This window comes from Arachis hypogaea, chromosome 16 (assembly GCF_003086295.3).
Source record: "Arachis hypogaea cultivar Tifrunner chromosome 16, arahy.Tifrunner.gnm2.J5K5, whole genome shotgun sequence".
In the NCBI taxonomy this organism is placed as follows: Eukaryota; Viridiplantae; Streptophyta; class Magnoliopsida; order Fabales; family Fabaceae; genus Arachis; species Arachis hypogaea.
The window spans coordinates 18373819-18392133 of record NC_092051.1 but is presented as its reverse complement, the minus strand read 5'-3'; the positions used below and the strand labels follow the sequence as shown (position 1 = coordinate 18392133).

The following is an 18315-nucleotide window of genomic DNA, read 5'->3' as shown; positions in this document are numbered from 1 at the left end:
ATGAAAGGTGAGGAATAAAGAAGCTTCGTAAGACGGGTAGGAGAAGAGGCAAAGTGGTATAGGAATGGAAGCGTGGAAGAGATGTGGAGGGAGATGGCAGAAGTTATTAGAAGAACAGCAAAAGAAAGCTTTGGTGAATCTAAAGGAATAGGATCAAGAGACAAGGAGTCCTGGTGGTGGAATGCGAGTGTACAAAAATGATAAAGATAAAAAGGGAGTGCTTTAAAGAGTGGTCTTTATGCCGCAACGCAGATAACTGGGAAAAATATAAAGCGGCTAAGAGACAAAAGTGGCTGTAAGTGAAGCATGAACAAGAGCATCTGAGGGTCTCTACCAGTCTTTGGGCACGAAAGAAGGAGAAAAATGTATATATAGAATCGCAAAGAGCCGTGAAAGAAGAACGAGAGATTTGAATCAGGTTAAGTGCATAAATGATAAGGATAAAGAGGTGCTGGCTCAAGAGGAGAGGATTAATGAAAGGTGGAAGAGCTACTTCTACGAGCTATTTAATGAGGGACAGAAGACTCTTCTGAGCCTTGGTCGGTTATGCACAAGGGAAAAAGATCAAAACTTTGACTACTATCGAATGATTCAAGACTTCGACGTAAAAAAGGCTCTAAAGCAGATGAAAAATGGCAGGACAGTAGGACCTGATAATATCCCGATTGAGGTTTGGAAGGGCCTTGGAGGAAAAGGCATCAACTGGTTAACCAAGCTTTTTAATGAGATTTTAAGGTCAAAGAAGATGCCTGATGAGTGGAAAAAGAATACCTTGATACCTATCTACAAGAATAAGGGGGATATACAAAGTTGCGAAAACTATAGAGGGATCAAACTCATGAGTCATACCATGAAGCTATGGGAACGGGTGATAGAACGGAGGTTGAGAAAAGAGACAAGTAACAGAGAATCAATTTGGATTTATGTCAGACAGATCTACCACTGAAGCGATATACTTATTAAGAAGGATGATGAAGAGATATCGTAGTAATAAAAGGGATCTACATATGGTGTTTATTGATTTGAAAAAAGCATATGATAGGATGTCAAGGGAGGTCTTATAGAAGATTTTAGAAAAGAAGAGAGTAAGGATCGCATATATTCGTGCAATTAAAGACATGTATGATGGGGTCACAACTAGTGTAAAGACTCAAGGTGGTGTGACAGAAAAATTTCCTAATTGTATAAGATTACACCAGAGATTATCCTTAAGTCTATACCTTTCCACACTAGTCTTGGAAGTACTCACAGAGCACATCCAAGAACCTGTGCCATGGTGCATGCTTTTTGCCAATGATATCATCCTTATAAGAGAGTCAAGGGAAGACCTAAATAAGAAGTTGAACTTATGGAGAGAAGCTCTAGAAGTGTATGGTCTGCGCATAAGTCGTAGCAAGACGGAATATATGGAATACAAGTTCAGTTTGAGAAGGGAAAACCCTAATATAGAAGTGAAGATTGGAGAAAACATCATACGAAAAGTTAAAAGTTTTAAGTATCTTGGGTGCATCATACAGGATAATGGAGAGATTAAACAGTATGTAAATCATAGGATCCAAGCAGGTTGGTCAAAATGGCGGAGTGCATTTGGTTTTATATGCGACAAAAAAATGCCTTTAAAATTTAAAGGTAAATTCTATCGCACCGCTATAAGATCGGCTATGCTTTATAGTACGGAGTGTTGGGCGGCCAAAGAGGAGCACGAACATAAGTTAAGTGTGATAAAGATAAAGATGTTGAGATGGATGAGTGGTCATACGCGATTGGATAAAATAAAGAACTAATATATAAGGGAAAGAGTTAGAGTAGCACCCATTGTGGAAAAGATGGTTGAATCGCGTCTCAGGTTGTTTGGACATGTGAGAAGAAGACCGATAGAACACCCAGTCAGGAAGGTGAATGAGATGGAAGATGGACAAGAGGCGAAAAGCAGAAGAAGACCTAAGAAGACCATCCATGAAGTGGTCAAACGAGATCTACATGTAAACAGTCTCTCTGTAGACATGATATATGACAAAGCACAATGGCATCATTTAGTTCATGTAGTCGACCCCACCTAGTGGGACAAGGCTTTGTTGTTGTTGTAGTAGTAAAAAGGAAACCCTGAAACCTCCCTCATTAACATTCAGCTAAAACACCCAAAATTGGCAACCAAAAGTAAAAAAAAAAAAAAAAAGAAATAAAAATTCCAAAACTGAAAGCTCATATACTATCATTGAGCTTAAACACACCCAAACTTGAACTAGACTTCGAAATAAAATCCGTATTAACATTCAGGTCAAATACCCAAAATTGAATTATCTACATTCAACACGAAAATTAAAGTACATAATAAACTACACGAATCTATTGTATTTGTCGTAAGATGACTAGAGAAGGAAAATATGCAGAACAATTTATTTGCGTTTTGCAATTACTATTTTACATTTCAATCTTGATTATATCATTTTAACAAAGATTTCAATACCAAATAGCCTTACTAATAACAATACTATAGATAACTCGTGTCTTTCAAAATCCTAGTCCAACAGTGATCAGGCTACCATCCCCCTTCTTTTTCTTTAAGAACAAGGTCTCAAAATTCCAATTTGAGAATTTCATTAACATGTGTGGACAAAATTGACATTAGTAATCACAGAATCCAACACACTTGAGACTTGAGGAGTTACATTCTTCTGAAGCATTTGAACTTCATTAGATTAAAATCCTCAAGATCATATGCGCCGAAAACATGTCACAAAATAAAAACCTGGCATTATCATATACGGAGCATCTTTAGCCACACGAAATCCTTCCTATACTTTCTATTCATCTTCTTCTTCAGCCACTTTTAGCCACTGCACATAAGATATTGATGCATCTCATCAGGATGGTAAAAAGATAAACAGGTATCATGATTCGTGACCTAGTTTTAAACTCACTTGGATAAATTCTTGAGCCTTGTTAACAAATACTTTATCTGCCTCATCTGCATCTCTCTTCTCATCTTCCCAACTTAAAATAGCATCTTCTTCAATAATATCCTCCTTATACAAGTGGAGCAAAATCTGAAAACATTTTATGAATCCATTTCATAAGAATATAGTAGGGTCCGAAGAGATAACAAATCTAGTGTGAAAAATATGAATCCATTTCATAACATTGTTAACTCAAGGCTTTAGACAGAATGTACAGTGCATAACTATGTAATATAGTTCAATGCATATTTATGATGAGTATACTGACAGATGAAAGCACATCAATAAGGCTAACTCATGAAAGAGCAGCATACCTTAGTGAATAATGGAGCAAACTCCCTAGCAGATTCTAAACAAATTTCTTCAAATTTCAGTATGATCTCAATCTGGAGTTAAATAATAAAAACAAATTAATAGAGGGCAGAACATGAAGAACTGGGAATCAAATTTGGCAGCATGTGCTAAATGGCTGCATTCTTATTGAAGCTGACAAAAGCATAACGCAATGCATATCCATTAATCACAACAAATGAGCATGAATCACTACACAGATGTGAAAGTAATGAGATAGGCACCTGCTCATCTATGTCTGTCAGATAGGATGTAAGAGCCTTTTTCCATTTTGATAGAACATCGTTAACATTCTGCATCAAGCCATCTGGGGAAATTCATAAATCAAACAAGTAAACATTAAGCAGCCTTTGAGAATAATACAAAACAGAGTCCTAAAAGTAAAATTAGTCAAGCCAGACATGCACCATCTAGCATTATCCCACTAGGAGGAGTCAACTCTGGATCAACCAATACTGTTGGGCTTGGGTGGTGGGGATTCAATAAAAAGAATATCTTTTCTTAAGTATTCCACCTAGTATTTTCTTAGTTCTCCTAAGTCTTTCAATTGCCCTGCCTTACATTTGATTCGCTATTCAAACTGAAGAATCCAGTTAATTCATTATATCCCATCATTCTGCAGATTTTGTATCTGGTATCTCTAAGCAGGGCAAGATAACAAGTTTTCCAAGCAAGTTTACATCCTTAAACTAAACACTGGAAATATTTTGACCTAACAGGAAAGCAACAACTTGCAAAAAAAAAAAAAAAGTAAAAGTCTAAAAGGATCAGGTAGATGTAGAAAGAAGGAAGGAAGGCTCACCAAGTGAACTATGGGGAGTGTCTACCGCATACTTCATCATAGCATAAAACACAGCTCCCGCACAATCAGCAGTCAGCTTATTGCATGACAACCTGCCACAGAGAAAGGCAGTGTTTGTATAAGTTGATGCCCATAAAACAATTAATGCATATATTGCAAACATTAGTGGTCAAAAAATAAAATAAATAAAAATCATAAAGATCCAATTGGTAAAACGTCTAAATATATTCCATGAAGATATCATGTCCTATAGACAAAAATAGAGTGCCAATTATTTGACATATATAATATTTAAAATAAGAGCAGTTTACAGTTGTATGGTCAAGCAAAATGCACGCTAGTACTTAGTCCTATCCTTTGATTCCTCCCACAAGCTTTAAAACATAAAAACTCATTGCAATACCAAAAAGATGTCAACCCACTTCATTTCAAAGTTCTCATGCATATCAGCTAATGATCAACTTCGGCCAAGAAAAATACAACAAAACGAATACTTAAATTTGAGAGACCGACAGGTTAAATTATCAAGAGGCTGTAAAAGAGGAAAGCAGGGGGAAGTTACTTATGAACAAGAGACTAGGAAGAAGGAAACAAAAAAGTCATACAATGAAAGCAAAAGAAACATGCAAAAATAACTCCAAAGCATAGGTCTCCTACAATCTACATTCAACTTTGAACAATATACATAACCACAATTATATGCATACTTCAAAGAGTTAACTTCTAAGATCAAGTGGTCTTCTTGTATGTTTTCATTCACAGCCCTGAGGAATGTCGCTTCAACCTGCAATTAATAAAGTAAATGGAAAACTTTAAAATCTGAATCTACAACATGCATCTGAAGAAGTTTCAAGTTTGTACCTCTCTCTCAAAGAAATCATCCCTGGAGTCTTCATTATCTTCATCTGAGTCATTAGAATCAGGTATCAGCTCTCCAGAAGGTGGGAGAATACTGCCATCATGAGTTAACTCCAGATCATCTTCCATGGTTTTCATTGCCTCAGAAATTTTATCTGCAGGAATAGGTGCCACTGAATGCCTCCACTCTTCTTCCTGGCTTCCTTCACATTTTTGCCAAATGTAACCAACCCCACCCATACCTAGCTGATCAATAAAAAGAACGTGTAATGAGACAATAAATTCCATGTCCTATAAAACATTATATCAAACAATCTTGGTATCTAAAAAGACTTGCAAAATAATAATAATAATAATAATAATAATAATAATAATAATAATAATAATAATAACAATTTTATGTGGAAATCTAATATGTTGGAAGTGTATGAAACAAAATGTATACTTTGTTTCTGCCAGATATACAGCAAAAGTTGCTTCATTTCTTCCCACATGCAAACTTATGGAACATTTGAACAAGGAACTCAAATTGTGTGAACTAGGCAAGATAGAAATAATTTAGAATAATGTGGCAGCCTGACATTTTCATTGACTTTCATTTTGTGAGAGATAAGATAATATATAGAAATTTTCACCAGATAGATGGTCCTCAGTACAATTTATATATGACCAGCTTGGAGCATAACATATAGATTTGATATTACTCATACTTAAGTGGTTTTTTATTCACATTATTTCATGTGTATTAAGTAATCCAGCAGAGAGCTATACTAGCATGCAATTCAGCCACATTGAGTTATTCTATCAAGCATTATTGCATCTGGCACAACAGCAAATAATGTATGAGTCATAAATTGCGAAGCCTTCTGAAACCAACCTCTGAAACAGAGCTAATACGTGCCTCTGGTACTTCAGATGCATCCTCTTCATCCGACTTATCCACTTTGCTTGTGATGACTGTACCAGAAATTGGCAATTGAAAGGTTTAAAATGTGCATTTAACTTATTAAAGCTTTCAGAAAATTGGCAATTGAAAGGTTTAAGATGCGCATTTAATTTATGAAAGCATTTTATAATAATAAGAATAGTTAGTTTATTATTCAATCAAATTATTCTGGAATATTAGCTTCTCGAACCAAGTGTAACAATACGCTTTTAACAATCAATCAGCACTAGTTTGAAAACATCAATATCTTAGGTACAAACAATTGTTTTCAGAGTTGTTACTGAAGTAATGACAGTATTAAGGCAGACATCATAATCGTAATCAGATTGACTGCCAAACAGTGACAGTAGGACCCATGATAAAACATGTCAAATAAAAGTGTTTTATGAAAAATTAAGCAATACCGCTAGTACTGTCAGCATATTCAAGCTCCTCATCACTGTCTTCCTCAACAGGCTGTTGTAATAGTGATACATATGAATAAGGAGGGACAACAAACTCTGGCCCAACTACAACCTGGAAGCATAAAATTTCTGATCGGTTCAGATCTGTATACATAATAAATAAAAGATAAAAAATAAAGTCCTAATCTTTCAATCTTGAAATGAGTGACAGACAAATCACATACTATTGTGTTTGAGCACAACCAGTGTTGAAACATGCACAAACATATGACAAACATGAAAGACAGAATTCAGGCAACTGAAGAAATGGTACAGATACTACAACCATACAAACCTTGAATGACAAAATAACACCAGGTTCCAGAACAGCTCCTGACTTCAAAGTCACCTCATTACAAACAATAGCATGGTTAAGTTTACAGCCATCTTCTATGGTGACATGGTCCCATATGTAGCAACCTTTAATCTGAACGTTTGATCCAATTTTACATCCTTTTCCAATAACGGAATCCGAAATTATAGTGTTATTCCCAATTTTGGTGCCAAATCCTAGAACAGTGAAGGGACCAATAACAGCGGATTGTGATTGTGATATTTCTGAAAACGGAGAAATGAATTCATCAAAATAAATATTAAATAGAGTGCAACAGCAATATTATCAGGTATGCATGAAATTCTTCACCAGCAAACACAGAAACTTTGATTCATACCTGAAGCACGATACATTCCCTGTCGTTCAAGTTTAGTAGCTGTGTTGCCATAATTCATAACATCTGGCACCATTGGATATGTCCATCTATGAATTATATCCCTGCTAACAGTGTCATAGCTCCGGAAATTATCAATCCGTGAAGCATAGTTTGAGTGGATTTCATGCACGAAAATTTTGTACCCCATTATCTGAAAGCAATACACAGTTAATTTTGAAGCAAGGATTGCATCCGTTATAGAATGCAAAAAACAAGAGACTATGTGTCCATCAAACATATCAACTTTGAGGGAAGATAAGTGATGGAATTTGGTTGTTCTCTTACAATAAGAAAGAAATTCATGGGGAAAAGCTTTTATCTTTCCACTAAGGACTTAAAGAAAAACTTCATAAATAATAGCACGACTCAATTTAGCACACAGCAGAGAAATTACATCATCAACAAGCAACCCCTTCACAAAATGACGCCGCAGATGTTGGTAATCAAAATTGTCCGTAAACAGGCTAAGGACTTCAGGCGAGCAGATGTCAATGTAACAATCCTGCAGAAAATATATCACTGAGAAATATAACCAAACAAGGTAATAATAAATCAAACATCAGTAACCACAGTAGATAATTAATTAATGAATTAATTGAGAGACTCCTTAACTACAGCTAATCCGGTAGCGAAAATTCGTTTCACACACTTCGATAAGCATAATCACCAGTAATCCAATTCCTTCAGAAAGTATGTAATTCACCTGCTTGTCATGGTGCAAGGTGAGGGAAGGGTTATCAGCAAGAAATGACTTGTCAAGATGCATAATCCCTTTGGAAAGGTCAGTCCTCTCCTCATAATACAAAAGCTGCTTGGTATCCGGATTAATGGCCATGAAAAGCTCATCGGTACCAAGCCGAGACTGATGAATAGCGGGGTTAGTTTTTGAGCGTTTGATAACCATTGTCATGACGGCATTACTATCCTTCTTCTTCCTTTCTTTGTGCTCTGCAAGTGCCTGAGTAAGCGACATGTTGCTCACAGTATCACCACTGATGAGGATAAAGTCTCCATGAATCTTACAAAGTATCCAAGAAAAAGTGTCACTGGTCACTACAAGAACAATAACAAATGGATAGCAAGGAAGGGCAAAAACGTAATAGATACCACGTTACGCTCGTAGATTAGGCGGAGGGCGTCACCGGCGCTGACGGAATTGTGCGATTCAATGGTGGTTACGGAGAAATTAGGCTGAGAGAGCCAACCGGATTTGTCCAAATAGTCGATGACTTGCTTGGAATGGGCGCAGCAGAAAACGAAAACGTCTTCGACGCCGGCGGATTCGAGCCAGGTCAAGGTGTAATTGATCATCGGAACATTGACAAGAGGCAAGAGGACCTTCGGGCATTCGAGTGTGATAGGTCTGAACTTGGTGTTGAAGCTATCAGCTAAGAGGATGGCCTGCAACGGAACACGAACCAGTTCGTCGGAATCCTCTGTGACGGAAACCCTGCCTCCGCCTCCGCCGCCGCTCTTCTTCGGCGCACCCATCCTCTTAAGATTCTTCCGACTAGTTGAGCGAGTGTCCAAGTCTAGGGAGAAAAAGTATTGAATGTGTCACAGACAGACTGAAGGAGTTGGATTGGGCTTTTTGGACTCACTTTGGGTTCTCGGAGCCCAATAGTGTTTTTTACGGAACATTTTTTCTTCGACCGGAGGACTTTTTGGTCAATGGGAAGTCTACCAATGTAACTACTCTGTTTATTGCATGAGAATCACATTATCATTGGCAGCTACGTCGCTACCTATACCCATTTAATTCCATTTATTTTAAGGTTTTAATTATGTTGGTCTTCTCAAACACCAAATAATTAATTTAACATATATAAGGAGGAAATCTCCCCGCCTCATAACTCACGAAACCAATGATGAACGGCGAGTATCGTATTCATGATTGAGCTTAACGTGATCGCGGTTGTAGGGTAGCAAAACTCATTACTATTCTGGTTTGTGTGCTCACGCTTGTTTTATTCTGAATTCAACGTTTGTCTTCCATTTTTCTCAGAGCTTTCGTCGCTTGCGTGATTTTCTCTTCTAATGTCATCAAATTCGAACAATTATTATTATCGCTTTCTCCTCATTTTCTTAACTGATTCTTCTATCTTTCCATTTCTCATTTCGTTTTTCTGTTACAACTTACAACAACCTTTCCAATTGCATTCTCTCTCATTTTTATTAGCTAGTTGTGATGAGCTTGCTTTCTGTAAGGAATCATTGAAAAATTGACCGAAAAAATAAAAAAGGAAATAAAAAAGAGAGGAAATTAAAGAAACCTTCAAGTGATTCTAACACTGCTACGTTAGCATATGCTTGCTGGAATCGCATTGGTGAGTTTCCTCCGTTCAAGTCTCTGCGTTTCGGTGATTATTTGATGATTATGAAACACTAAATCGTGATTCAAAGATTCTAATTATATTGCATTGCATTGCATTATTTTCTACATGTTTTTTCGTGTTCATTATTCTGTCAAAATCTTATATGCATGTTTCATGCTCTAATTGCAGAAACTCTCTTAGCCTTATTGATAAGATCCAACGGTTTTTGAATATGATGAGCATCGCAGCTCCGATTCCGAGGCATAAATTTGGCTTGTAAATGTGGCGTTGAATTTGGTTCCTAAGCAATAATCTAATTGGTTCTGTGATTATTTATTTCTAGAGAATTTGAGAAAATGGCTATTGATCATATAAGTTCTCTGTTTGCGAAATTGCAAGCATTATCGACTTCAGATCATGGCTCCGTTGTGTCCATGAACATATTTGTGGCACTTCTGTGTGCTTGTATTGTCATTGGACATCTTCTTGAGGAAAATCGCTGGATGAATGAGTCCATCACTGCCCTTGTCATAGTAAGTAACCTCACTTTTCGAATGAGTTGCCTGATTCATACCCGCGCCTATTTCCACGTTGTACGGACATACACACTCTCTTCGTTGGATAAGATGTTCATCCTATTTGGGTTATAATTCTGTGCTAATTTAATAATAAAGAAATGTGTATCAAACTATCAGTTCCATTTACGGGATAAAATGAGTACCAGAATATTTCTCTTTTTTCTTTTAACAGCTTGTTTGCCAATGAAGTATTGCATACAGTAATTATGACTCAACTTCCATGTGGATTGGTCTCAGGGAATATGCACCGGCATACTCATTTTGATGCTTAGCGGTGGTAGAAGCTCTCATATTCTTGTTTTCAGCGAAGACCTTTTCTTCATATACCTTCTGCCACCTATCATATTTAATGCCGGGTAACTTTTGTTCTTTTGTTTTTTTTTTTTTTTTTCATTTTTAAATTTTTTTACACCAACTAGAGCATTTGTCCAATGAGCTAAATTAAAAATGTTTGACCCTGTATTTATCAATCAAGATTCGATGACGCATGTCATGATTACTTGAAAGAGGTCTAGTGGCATATTTGATGAACAATTCACATCTTAGTTTTCTAAAAATTTGGTAAAAATTTTCCTTTTGCTCTAAGTGAATCTATCTTCTTGTCTCTTGGCCACAGTTGGCCAATTTGATGTCTTGATTATTATTCATGCTACTAATTAAATAGTTGAAAATGTTTATTCTGCTAATCAAAATTTGGAACATGAAATAGAGATCTGAATCATGAACAACTTATGTTGCACTGTCTCAGGTTTCAGGTGAAAAAGAAGCAGTTTTTTGTTAACTTTATCACCATCATGATGTTTGGTGCTATTGGTACATTGATAAGTTGTGCCATCATAACTTACGGTATGCCTATGGATTTCTTTTGTTCTTCTCTAAGATTTAACATAATGTACTAAATAGTTGGCATCTCTCACATTATTGTAATTTGACAAATGGAGCAGTTCTTTATGGTTTCAAAATAGAAAGCCTAGCCAATCACATTAAAGGAAACTGTACTTAATTGGAAATTGTCTAGTTCTTATTGAACTCTTTGAAGCATCGTTTCAGGTGTCGCAAAAACTTTTAAGAGGATCGGAATTCGTTCACTGGAGATTGCGGATTATCTAGGTATTATGGTGTTTGTCTTTTTCAATCTCATATTGTTGGCTACTTGCCATTCTATTTGTGTGGCTCACTATTTTCCAAACATTTCCAGCAATTGGTGCAATATTTTCTGCTACCGATTCTGTGTGCACCTTACAGGTTTGGAACTGCAATATATATATACATCTGTATATTTGCAGCCTTATATGAACTAAGCTGCCAATGCTAAGCATTGAACTTGTTAGTAAATGATGATACAGGTGCTAAATCAGGATGAGACACCTTTATTGTACAGTCTTGTATTTGGAGAGGGTGTTGTAAATGATGCTACATCAGTGGTGCTTTTCAATGCAATCCAAAGTTTTGACATCAACCAAATTAATCCATCAATAGGGTTGCATTTCTTTGGCAACTTCTTGTACCTATTTACCACAAGCACTCTTCTTGGGGTTTTTGTAATTATCTTGCACCCTCTAATTCCCTCTTGTACACATAGCACGCACACACACAGTGCATGTTTATGGCTTTTATCTAATATGTCTCCAAATGCAGACTGGTCTACTCAGTGCTTACATTATTAAGAAGCTTTACATTGGCAGGTATCATTTTGAATTGAATGTTTCTAATTTCCAATTCCATATTTTGGGCAATATATGCAATTAAATTAGTTCGTATCAAAACTAAGTAGTACACAACTTAATGATACTCATTGCAGGCACTCAACAAATCGTGAGTTTGCTCTGATGATGCTAATGGCATACCTTTCCTACATGATGGCTGAAGTAAGTTTTAAAGATAACTTTACAGGAGATCTATTTGAATTTTAAATGTTATTTATGTTTCTGATTCATATATTACATAAATCATTAGCATTGTGCTGCTATATCTACATGTTCTCCAGTTATGCTATCTGAGTGGAATTCTCACTGTGTTCTTTTGTGGGATTACAATGTCTCACTATACTTGGCATAATGTGTCTGAAAGCTCAAGAATCACTACCAAGTATGTCTTCCAAAGAGACCTCGTTAATCAATGCATTTCTTTGTTTGATGTAGCAACATTATCCAATTCAATGAACATTTAACTAAACTTTTTTACAGACATGCTTTTGCTACTTTGTCATTTGTTGCCGAGACTTTTATCTTCCTTTATGTTGGTATGGATGCCTTGGACATTGATAAATGGAGGTTTGCCAGCGACAGGTACGCACTGCAGCACCGCAATATATGTTTTTCAAGTACCGAAACACGTCTCTAGTGCTGCCTTCTTTTTCGAAGATGTAAAAATTTGCTTAGAAATTGTCTCATGATAACAATAACATCTAAAAGATTGTCTGAAAAAGGAACATTTTTTTCTCTCTTTTTCTACACATTTTTTCCTCTGGTCTCCTTTGTTTTTTTTTTGGTCCAAGACCAGTGACCAACATCATTCGATTGTTAAAATGAATGAATGTATCTTACCCACTCTTGTCGAATGTTTTCTCTCAAGACTTACATTTTTCTTATAATAAAAAAACTTTCATGCACACTTGTTTGCTCTGCAGGCCTGCAACTTCCCTTGCTGTGAGCTCAGTATTGTTGGGTCTAGTACTTGCTGGAAGAGCAGCATTTGTTTTCCTCTTATCATTCATATCCAACATCACTAGGAAGTCATCAAAAGAGGGCATAAGCTTCAGGCAGCAGGTGTGACTCATGTGACAACATTACAGAATCTCTTGGGACCTTTTTTTTTTTGGTGATAAGTCTTTTCATTATTTCTCTTTTAGGTGATTATTTGGTGGGCTGGTCTTATGAGAGGAGCTGTTTCAATGGCACTTGCTTATAATCAGGTTGGAATTAGGACTTTTTTTTTTTTAATGTGTTGGTTATCACTGTAGCAACTAACAAAAGGTCGTTTCAGTTTGATATGTTAAACACTAACACTAGTATTAATGCAGTTCACCTTGTTAGGGCATACTGCAAAGCGAGCGAATGCCATTATGATCACCAGCACCATCACTGTTGTGTTAGTCAGTACAGTGGTAAGACCCTTTGTCTACCCTTTCTATTTTCCACCAAAAATTACCAGTGATAATTACGGTTATAATAAAACCATGCATATGTTAAAAAAAAAAAAAAAAAAAAAAAAAAAAAACCTACTAAAGGAGTCGTCTATATAAAATATATATATGTTAGAATATAAAATATATGTTGATCGTATATTATATATATTTATCCACAAATATATAATGACTGCATGCACCTATAATATGTTACTTTGTTAGAAATAATCTCAACTATTTGAGATACTGGTTCCTATATTAATGGAAATCTTTCATAAAATAAAATATATTCAAAGTAAACACTCATATTAATTTCGATAAATTTTAGATAGGATATTTTAAATCTTAATAAATTTTGATTAGTTTAAAAATTTTCAAGACAGATTAATCCCTCTATCAGGAAAATTAATTTGTTTGATATTTTTTAGAAATCTAATTAATTTATAATAAAATGTTAAAAATTATTTATTTAACACGTATATTAAAAAATTTATTCAACGTGGCAAAAGGACCAATTTATTTTACTAAAATAATTCTCAAAATATTTTTGAGAAAAAAATTTTTGGATGTCAAAGCATCCAATTTAAATATGTACTTTTATAATTATAAAAGTTATCCCGAATATAATCAATCCTCCCGTATCTTATAAGATTTGTCTAGGGTTTAGTATTTAAATTTATTTAAAAATCTAAAATAAATGTCAATATTTTAAATTTTTTATGAATAACATGAAAATTTATTCTGAACTTATGGTCATTTTTGATGTACCTAAAAAGACAAGACAGTGGGCTCTCTATTTACAACCTGTTACCTGTTACATCATGACATTTCCGCTAATTAAGACGGCAAATACTCCTGATTTTTTTAATGTCTCTTTAACAGTTTTTTGCTAGTAAAGCCTAAGTAGTAAGTACTAACAGTAATTTGTCACTTGTCAGGTGTTCGGTTTGATGACAAAGCCATTAATAAGGTTTTTGCTGCCTGTGCCCAGCGGCCTTACGCCGAAACGGAAAAACAGCACCGCGAACATAGTAGATTCAGCTTCTCCAAAAGCTAACACAGTACCATTTCTCTCGAATGGCGCAGACTCTGAAGCAAATCTTGAACCCCAAGAAAGTTCTTATGGTCGAACTCCAAGAAGCATTCGTGACTTACTATCCACTCCCACACACTCTGTTCATCGCTTATGGCGCAAATTCGATAACTCGTTTATGCGTCCAGTTTTTGGTGGCAGGGGCTTTGTTCCAATCGAACGCGGTACACCAACCGAACGCAACACCCAAAATCAGTGGCATTGATGGACAATAACCACAGGGGAACACGAATATTGTAAACTATGTAAATGTAAACTTATAATTTTCTTTAAATTCGCGGTCAATCTATTTTATTATCAGCGCTTTCAGATAGAGACAATAATTCTAACCCTGACGCAACTTGAGGCAATGTATTATGATTATCAGTATTTAAGCAGCGAATACCAGCACATAGCCCATCAGATAACACAGCAGCATAATAGAGAATTCAGAAGTACAGACCAGAACTAACCAAACAACGGAAAGGGGTAAAAGTTTTATTCCACGACTAGAAAAGCTTGGCCACGCGAAAAAGCATGATAATCCAGGGGCTGAAAGGAGTATCTAGCCTTGCAAACCAATAATCCCTACACAACAAGAGGAATGGTAGAGTCAATATTAGCAGACAACACTAGTCTCTTGCATAAAGAAATTGAAACGAGACATCAGATTATAAGAAATAAACAAACTTGACAAACACTAGGGTTTGTTTGGGAATAACACGAGGAAAAGATAACAAGATGTGTCTAAAGCGAAAGGGAAAGGAAAGAGGAGGATAGAAGTATAGGGTTTCACATGGCTTTGCAATTTTAAAACCCCTCATTTTGTTATAGAGAACCTTCCTTTTCCTTTCCCTTTCCCTTTCCCTCACAATTAAAAAGGGAGGAAATTTGAAATTAAATCTGTAATTTTGAATGTCAACATAAACATTTACTGTGGTGAAACATGCTTACCACAAGCTACTCTGCCACCAGCATTTCCAGTGGATTTGCTAAGCTCATGCCCACCTACACAACATAACAAATAATATCCATAAGTTGTCGGCCACAATACATAGAAAGCATTTGCAAAAAAAAAAAAAAAAAAAAAGAAGTGAATCAAAACATTTCATTTATGCATGAAACAACATGAAGGACGGTACTAAATGGATGATCAATGAAGGAGATACCACCAAATAAGAAATAGATTATTGGTGAATACCTTTCCCAAGATCATCAGGATCAGCATGGACAACAACAGCCCTTCCAACAATGGAGTTTGGTCCACTAAGAGGGATCTGCGAATATTACACAACTAATCAAAAACTGAAACTTGCAACTCAGGATCCTCTTATGTTTTATGTTTATATCTAAAGCATAATGACAAAAGAGAGAGAAATGGGCACAATTATTCAAATTGAGTCCTACATATTTTAATAAGAGACCACTTATTTAAAGAGTCAATCACACTCTTAACATGATCATGTCCAACACAAACACGTTAAAACTAGGAGATGAATAGCATACCTGACTGTCGGAAATGGAGAAGCTAACAGTTCCTGAAGCACAATGAAAGAAACCAATTTTAGAACAAAGACCAAACAAGCATGTCACATGCTAAGGCAACATAGAGAAATGCATTTAAAGCAAAAGGAACCAACAACTAAACTTGATAAGAAGGGTACTAAAGGAACAAAGTCATACCATCATCTCCAACATTAACATTTCCTAAATCACCAGCATGGCGGTTCTCATCTTCAGGGGCACCATGCTCCTTGTTGTTAGGATTGAAATGCGGTCCTAGAATATAAAAAAGCATAGAAATTAAGCATTTCAATACTATCTCACATGATGAAAGTTTCAATATTATTTCAACCGAAACTACAGGTTTACAATCAGTTCGAACTCATTATAATGGGTAACGGGCATACCAGTTGACAGGCAACCATTTGTGGTGTCTCCAAGGGCATGGACATGGAACCCATGAAGACCAGGCTTAAGGCCAGCAAGATTTCCAGTCACAGTGGTTGGACCTATACAACAATAATTCACAATAATAACAATTCATTTGATTGCAAACTTTTATAGTAAGTACAAGCAAACAGAAACAGAAATATTCCGCTAATTGGAAACTTACCATTTCCTTCCTGAGAGAATTGAATAGTTCCACTAACACCCTCACTGCTGCTAAGAACTGCCACAGCCTTCACCATTTTTTCAGTTGTGATCTGAAAAATTAATTAATTAATTAATTAATTAAACAAATAAAATAAAAAATAATTCATTTCAGATTTAGAAAAAACTAACATCTGCCTACAAAAGCTAAATCGATCATCAATAACTAAAGAGACTAACAAATTTACATAGCAATTCTAAAACCTAAAAAATTAAAAATAAAAAACATGAAGTAATATGTTAAATCGCTCAAGTTAAATAAAAAAAAAAAAAAACAAGCGACGGAATTCAATTAGTTGATTATCAACTTAAATTAGCTGCCAGTTGAGTTGATCGGTCCGTTAATAGCGTATAGAGGCATTCGGATATGATGAATCGAAGAAAAACAGCACAAAAAGCGAGATTCAGGGAGAACAATAAGAAAAACAAAAAACTACCAGAGAGAAGAGAGAAGATTGAAGAAATGAATGTCAGTGAGCGAAGAGAAAATGAAAATAGGAGCTATGTTACCTCAGGGAACCCCTTGACTGAGAAGGGAAAGAAGAATCTAGAATAAGGAGATGTGTCTATTTGAAGAGGAATAGCCGAATAGGTGTGGTTTTTTGGTTATATAGAGTGACTGAGAGTGTAAGACCACGAGCTTCACGGACCAATACGCCACCAGCATTTGCTGCCACGTTCACCTACCCAACTGCCACCTCATCTCCATCATTATTATTTCCTAATTTCTATTTAATTTTTTAAATTTAAATATTTTTTAATTAATTTAAGCTGGTAGAGTCTAAATTAATTATTTAATTAATTAATTTTTTTTAATTCAAATCCTGTCTTATTTTATCAAAAACAAATTTTTGTAAACATAAAAAAATTGATAAAATAATTTTTTTTAAATTAAGAATGAGACTCAAACCTACTATTTTTAAAGTAGTGTTTGGTGAAGAGACAAAAACAAAAAGACTAAGATGGAGAGACAGAGACTAAGAAATAGAGATTGAAATAAATTTTAGTATTGTTTGGTGTAAGGTGAGAGATAGAAATTAAAACAAGAATAAAATTCTAATTTAATTTGTACAAAAAATAAAATTGGAATTAATTAATTAACCTAAAAGTATTTTAGGTATAAAATGCTATTAAAATTTCAATCTCTATCTTTAAAAAATTTTAGTCATGTGTTCCTTAGGTAGCGTTTGTTTTGAAGTACTGAGATGGGAGACTGAGATTCAGTATCATGTTTTTCAATACCTTCAAAGAATAGGGACACAGGGGACTAAAATTTTTAGAGATAAAGACTGAAACTTTAATAACATTTTATACCTAAAATATCCTCATTTCAATTAGTTAATTCCAATTTTACCCTTTGTACAAATTAAATTAGAGTTTCATTCTTGTTTTAATTTCTATCTCCCACTTTGCACCAAACAGAATACTAAAATTTATTTCAATCTCTATCTATTTAGTCTTTGCCTCTCAGTCTCAGTCTTTTCGTCTCTGTCTCTCCACCAAACACTACTTTAGAGACAAAAACAAAAATTTTAGTACTACTAACAAACATAATATTGAGTTTCAATTTTTCAATCTCTATCTTAATACTTCAAACAACTGCTTTTTAAATGAACATGAAGATGAAGAGATTATGCTACTGCCATCCACTGTCTACTCTACACAACAACTCTACCTTATGTTCATGTGAAAAATCGCTTGAGAAACAAAATTTCACATACTCTGGATTGGGGTTCCGTATTTTTTTTTTCTTAATCCTCATCAAAACTTAAAGAGTTCTTTATTTGGGCATACAAATAATGTAACTTGCCAATAATTATCTTTTTATTGTCTAGAAAAAGTCAATGAATTATAATTTAAATGACATAATCTTCTCATATTCATCTAAAAAATTGTGAATTTGAGTTTCTCTATCTTTGATAAAAAAATATCTAAAAAAAAACTAGCCAATAATAATTTTAGATTCTTTTTTGTTTCTAAATTAGATTTATTCTAAAGTATT

General features: G+C 35.0%; 3 protein-coding genes across 4 annotated transcripts; 1 reads left to right on the top strand and 2 right to left on the bottom strand.

Moving 5' to 3' along the window:
- Positions 1-2374: 2374 nt before the first annotated feature.
- On the bottom strand, positions 2375-8798 carry LOC112758209 (uncharacterized). The gene is made up of 14 exons (XM_025806819.2): positions 8175-8798; positions 7771-8085; positions 7462-7569; positions 7029-7218; positions 6653-6915; positions 6319-6430; positions 5846-5925; positions 4972-5214; positions 4818-4894; positions 4111-4202; positions 3533-3615; positions 3272-3343; positions 2922-3047; positions 2375-2837 (listed from the first exon to the last, which is right to left on the bottom strand). The coding sequence occupies exons 1-14, from the start codon at positions 8556-8558 to the stop codon at positions 2805-2807; spliced, it is 2178 nt and encodes a 725-aa protein (XP_025662604.1). The 5' UTR covers positions 8559-8798; the 3' UTR covers positions 2375-2804.
- An 834-nt stretch (positions 8799-9632) lies between these two features.
- LOC112758206 (sodium/hydrogen exchanger 1) lies at positions 9633-14613 on the top strand. The gene is made up of 14 exons (XM_025806815.3): positions 9633-9915; positions 10198-10316; positions 10709-10806; positions 11011-11070; positions 11159-11205; positions 11307-11501; positions 11599-11645; positions 11762-11828; positions 11948-12048; positions 12147-12248; positions 12590-12728; positions 12812-12874; positions 12983-13066; positions 14026-14613. Exons 1-14 carry the CDS (start codon positions 9739-9741, stop codon positions 14383-14385), a joined length of 1659 nt encoding a protein of 552 aa, XP_025662600.1. The 5' UTR covers positions 9633-9738; the 3' UTR covers positions 14386-14613.
- LOC112758207 (superoxide dismutase [Cu-Zn]) lies at positions 14444-17002 on the bottom strand. 2 transcript variants are annotated; one of them, XM_025806816.3, is made up of 8 exons: positions 16824-17002; positions 16276-16366; positions 16070-16171; positions 15843-15938; positions 15666-15697; positions 15361-15436; positions 15114-15167; positions 14444-14747 (listed from the first exon to the last, which is right to left on the bottom strand). In XM_025806816.3, exons 2-8 carry the CDS (start codon positions 16349-16351, stop codon positions 14725-14727), a joined length of 459 nt encoding a protein of 152 aa, XP_025662601.1. In that variant the 5' UTR covers positions 16352-16366; positions 16824-17002; the 3' UTR covers positions 14444-14724. The 2 variants fall into 2 exon arrangements, with proteins under 2 accessions (XP_025662601.1, XP_025662602.1); XM_025806817.3 differs by having other exon boundaries at positions 16751-16890.
- Positions 17003-18315: the final 1313 nt, after the last annotated feature.

Bases quoted from the DNA above. Each gene is read 5' to 3' on its own strand.
- LOC112758207 (XM_025806816.3), bottom strand. From the start codon at position 16,351: ATGGTGAAGGCTGTGGCAGTTCTTAGCAGCAGTGAGGGTGTTAGTGGA. The intron at 16,172-16,275 runs GTAAGTTTCCAA...ATTGTTGTATAG, and splicing joins ATTCTCTCAGGAAGGAAATG to GTCCAACCACTGTGACTGGA. The intron at 15,168-15,360 runs GTATTCACCAAT...TATGTTGTGTAG, and splicing joins TCCTGATGATCTTGGGAAAG to GTGGGCATGAGCTTAGCAAA.
- LOC112758209 (XM_025806819.2), bottom strand. From the start codon at position 8,558: ATGGGTGCGCCGAAGAAGAGCGGCGGCGGAGGCGGAGGCAGGGTTTCC. The intron at 4,203-4,817 runs GTATGCATATAA...TCTCTGTGGCAG, and splicing joins TTAGAAGTTAACTCTTTGAA to GTTGTCATGCAATAAGCTGA. The intron at 3,048-3,271 runs GTATGCTGCTCT...AAATGTTTTCAG, and splicing joins TTGCTCCATTATTCACTAAG to ATTTTGCTCCACTTGTATAA.
- LOC112758206 (XM_025806815.3), top strand. From the start codon at position 9,739: ATGGCTATTGATCATATAAGTTCTCTGTTTGCGAAATTGCAAGCATTA. The intron at 11,071-11,158 runs GTATTATGGTGT...AAACATTTCCAG, and splicing joins GGAGATTGCGGATTATCTAG to CAATTGGTGCAATATTTTCT. The intron at 11,206-11,306 runs GTTTGGAACTGC...ATGATGATACAG, and splicing joins ATTCTGTGTGCACCTTACAG to GTGCTAAATCAGGATGAGAC.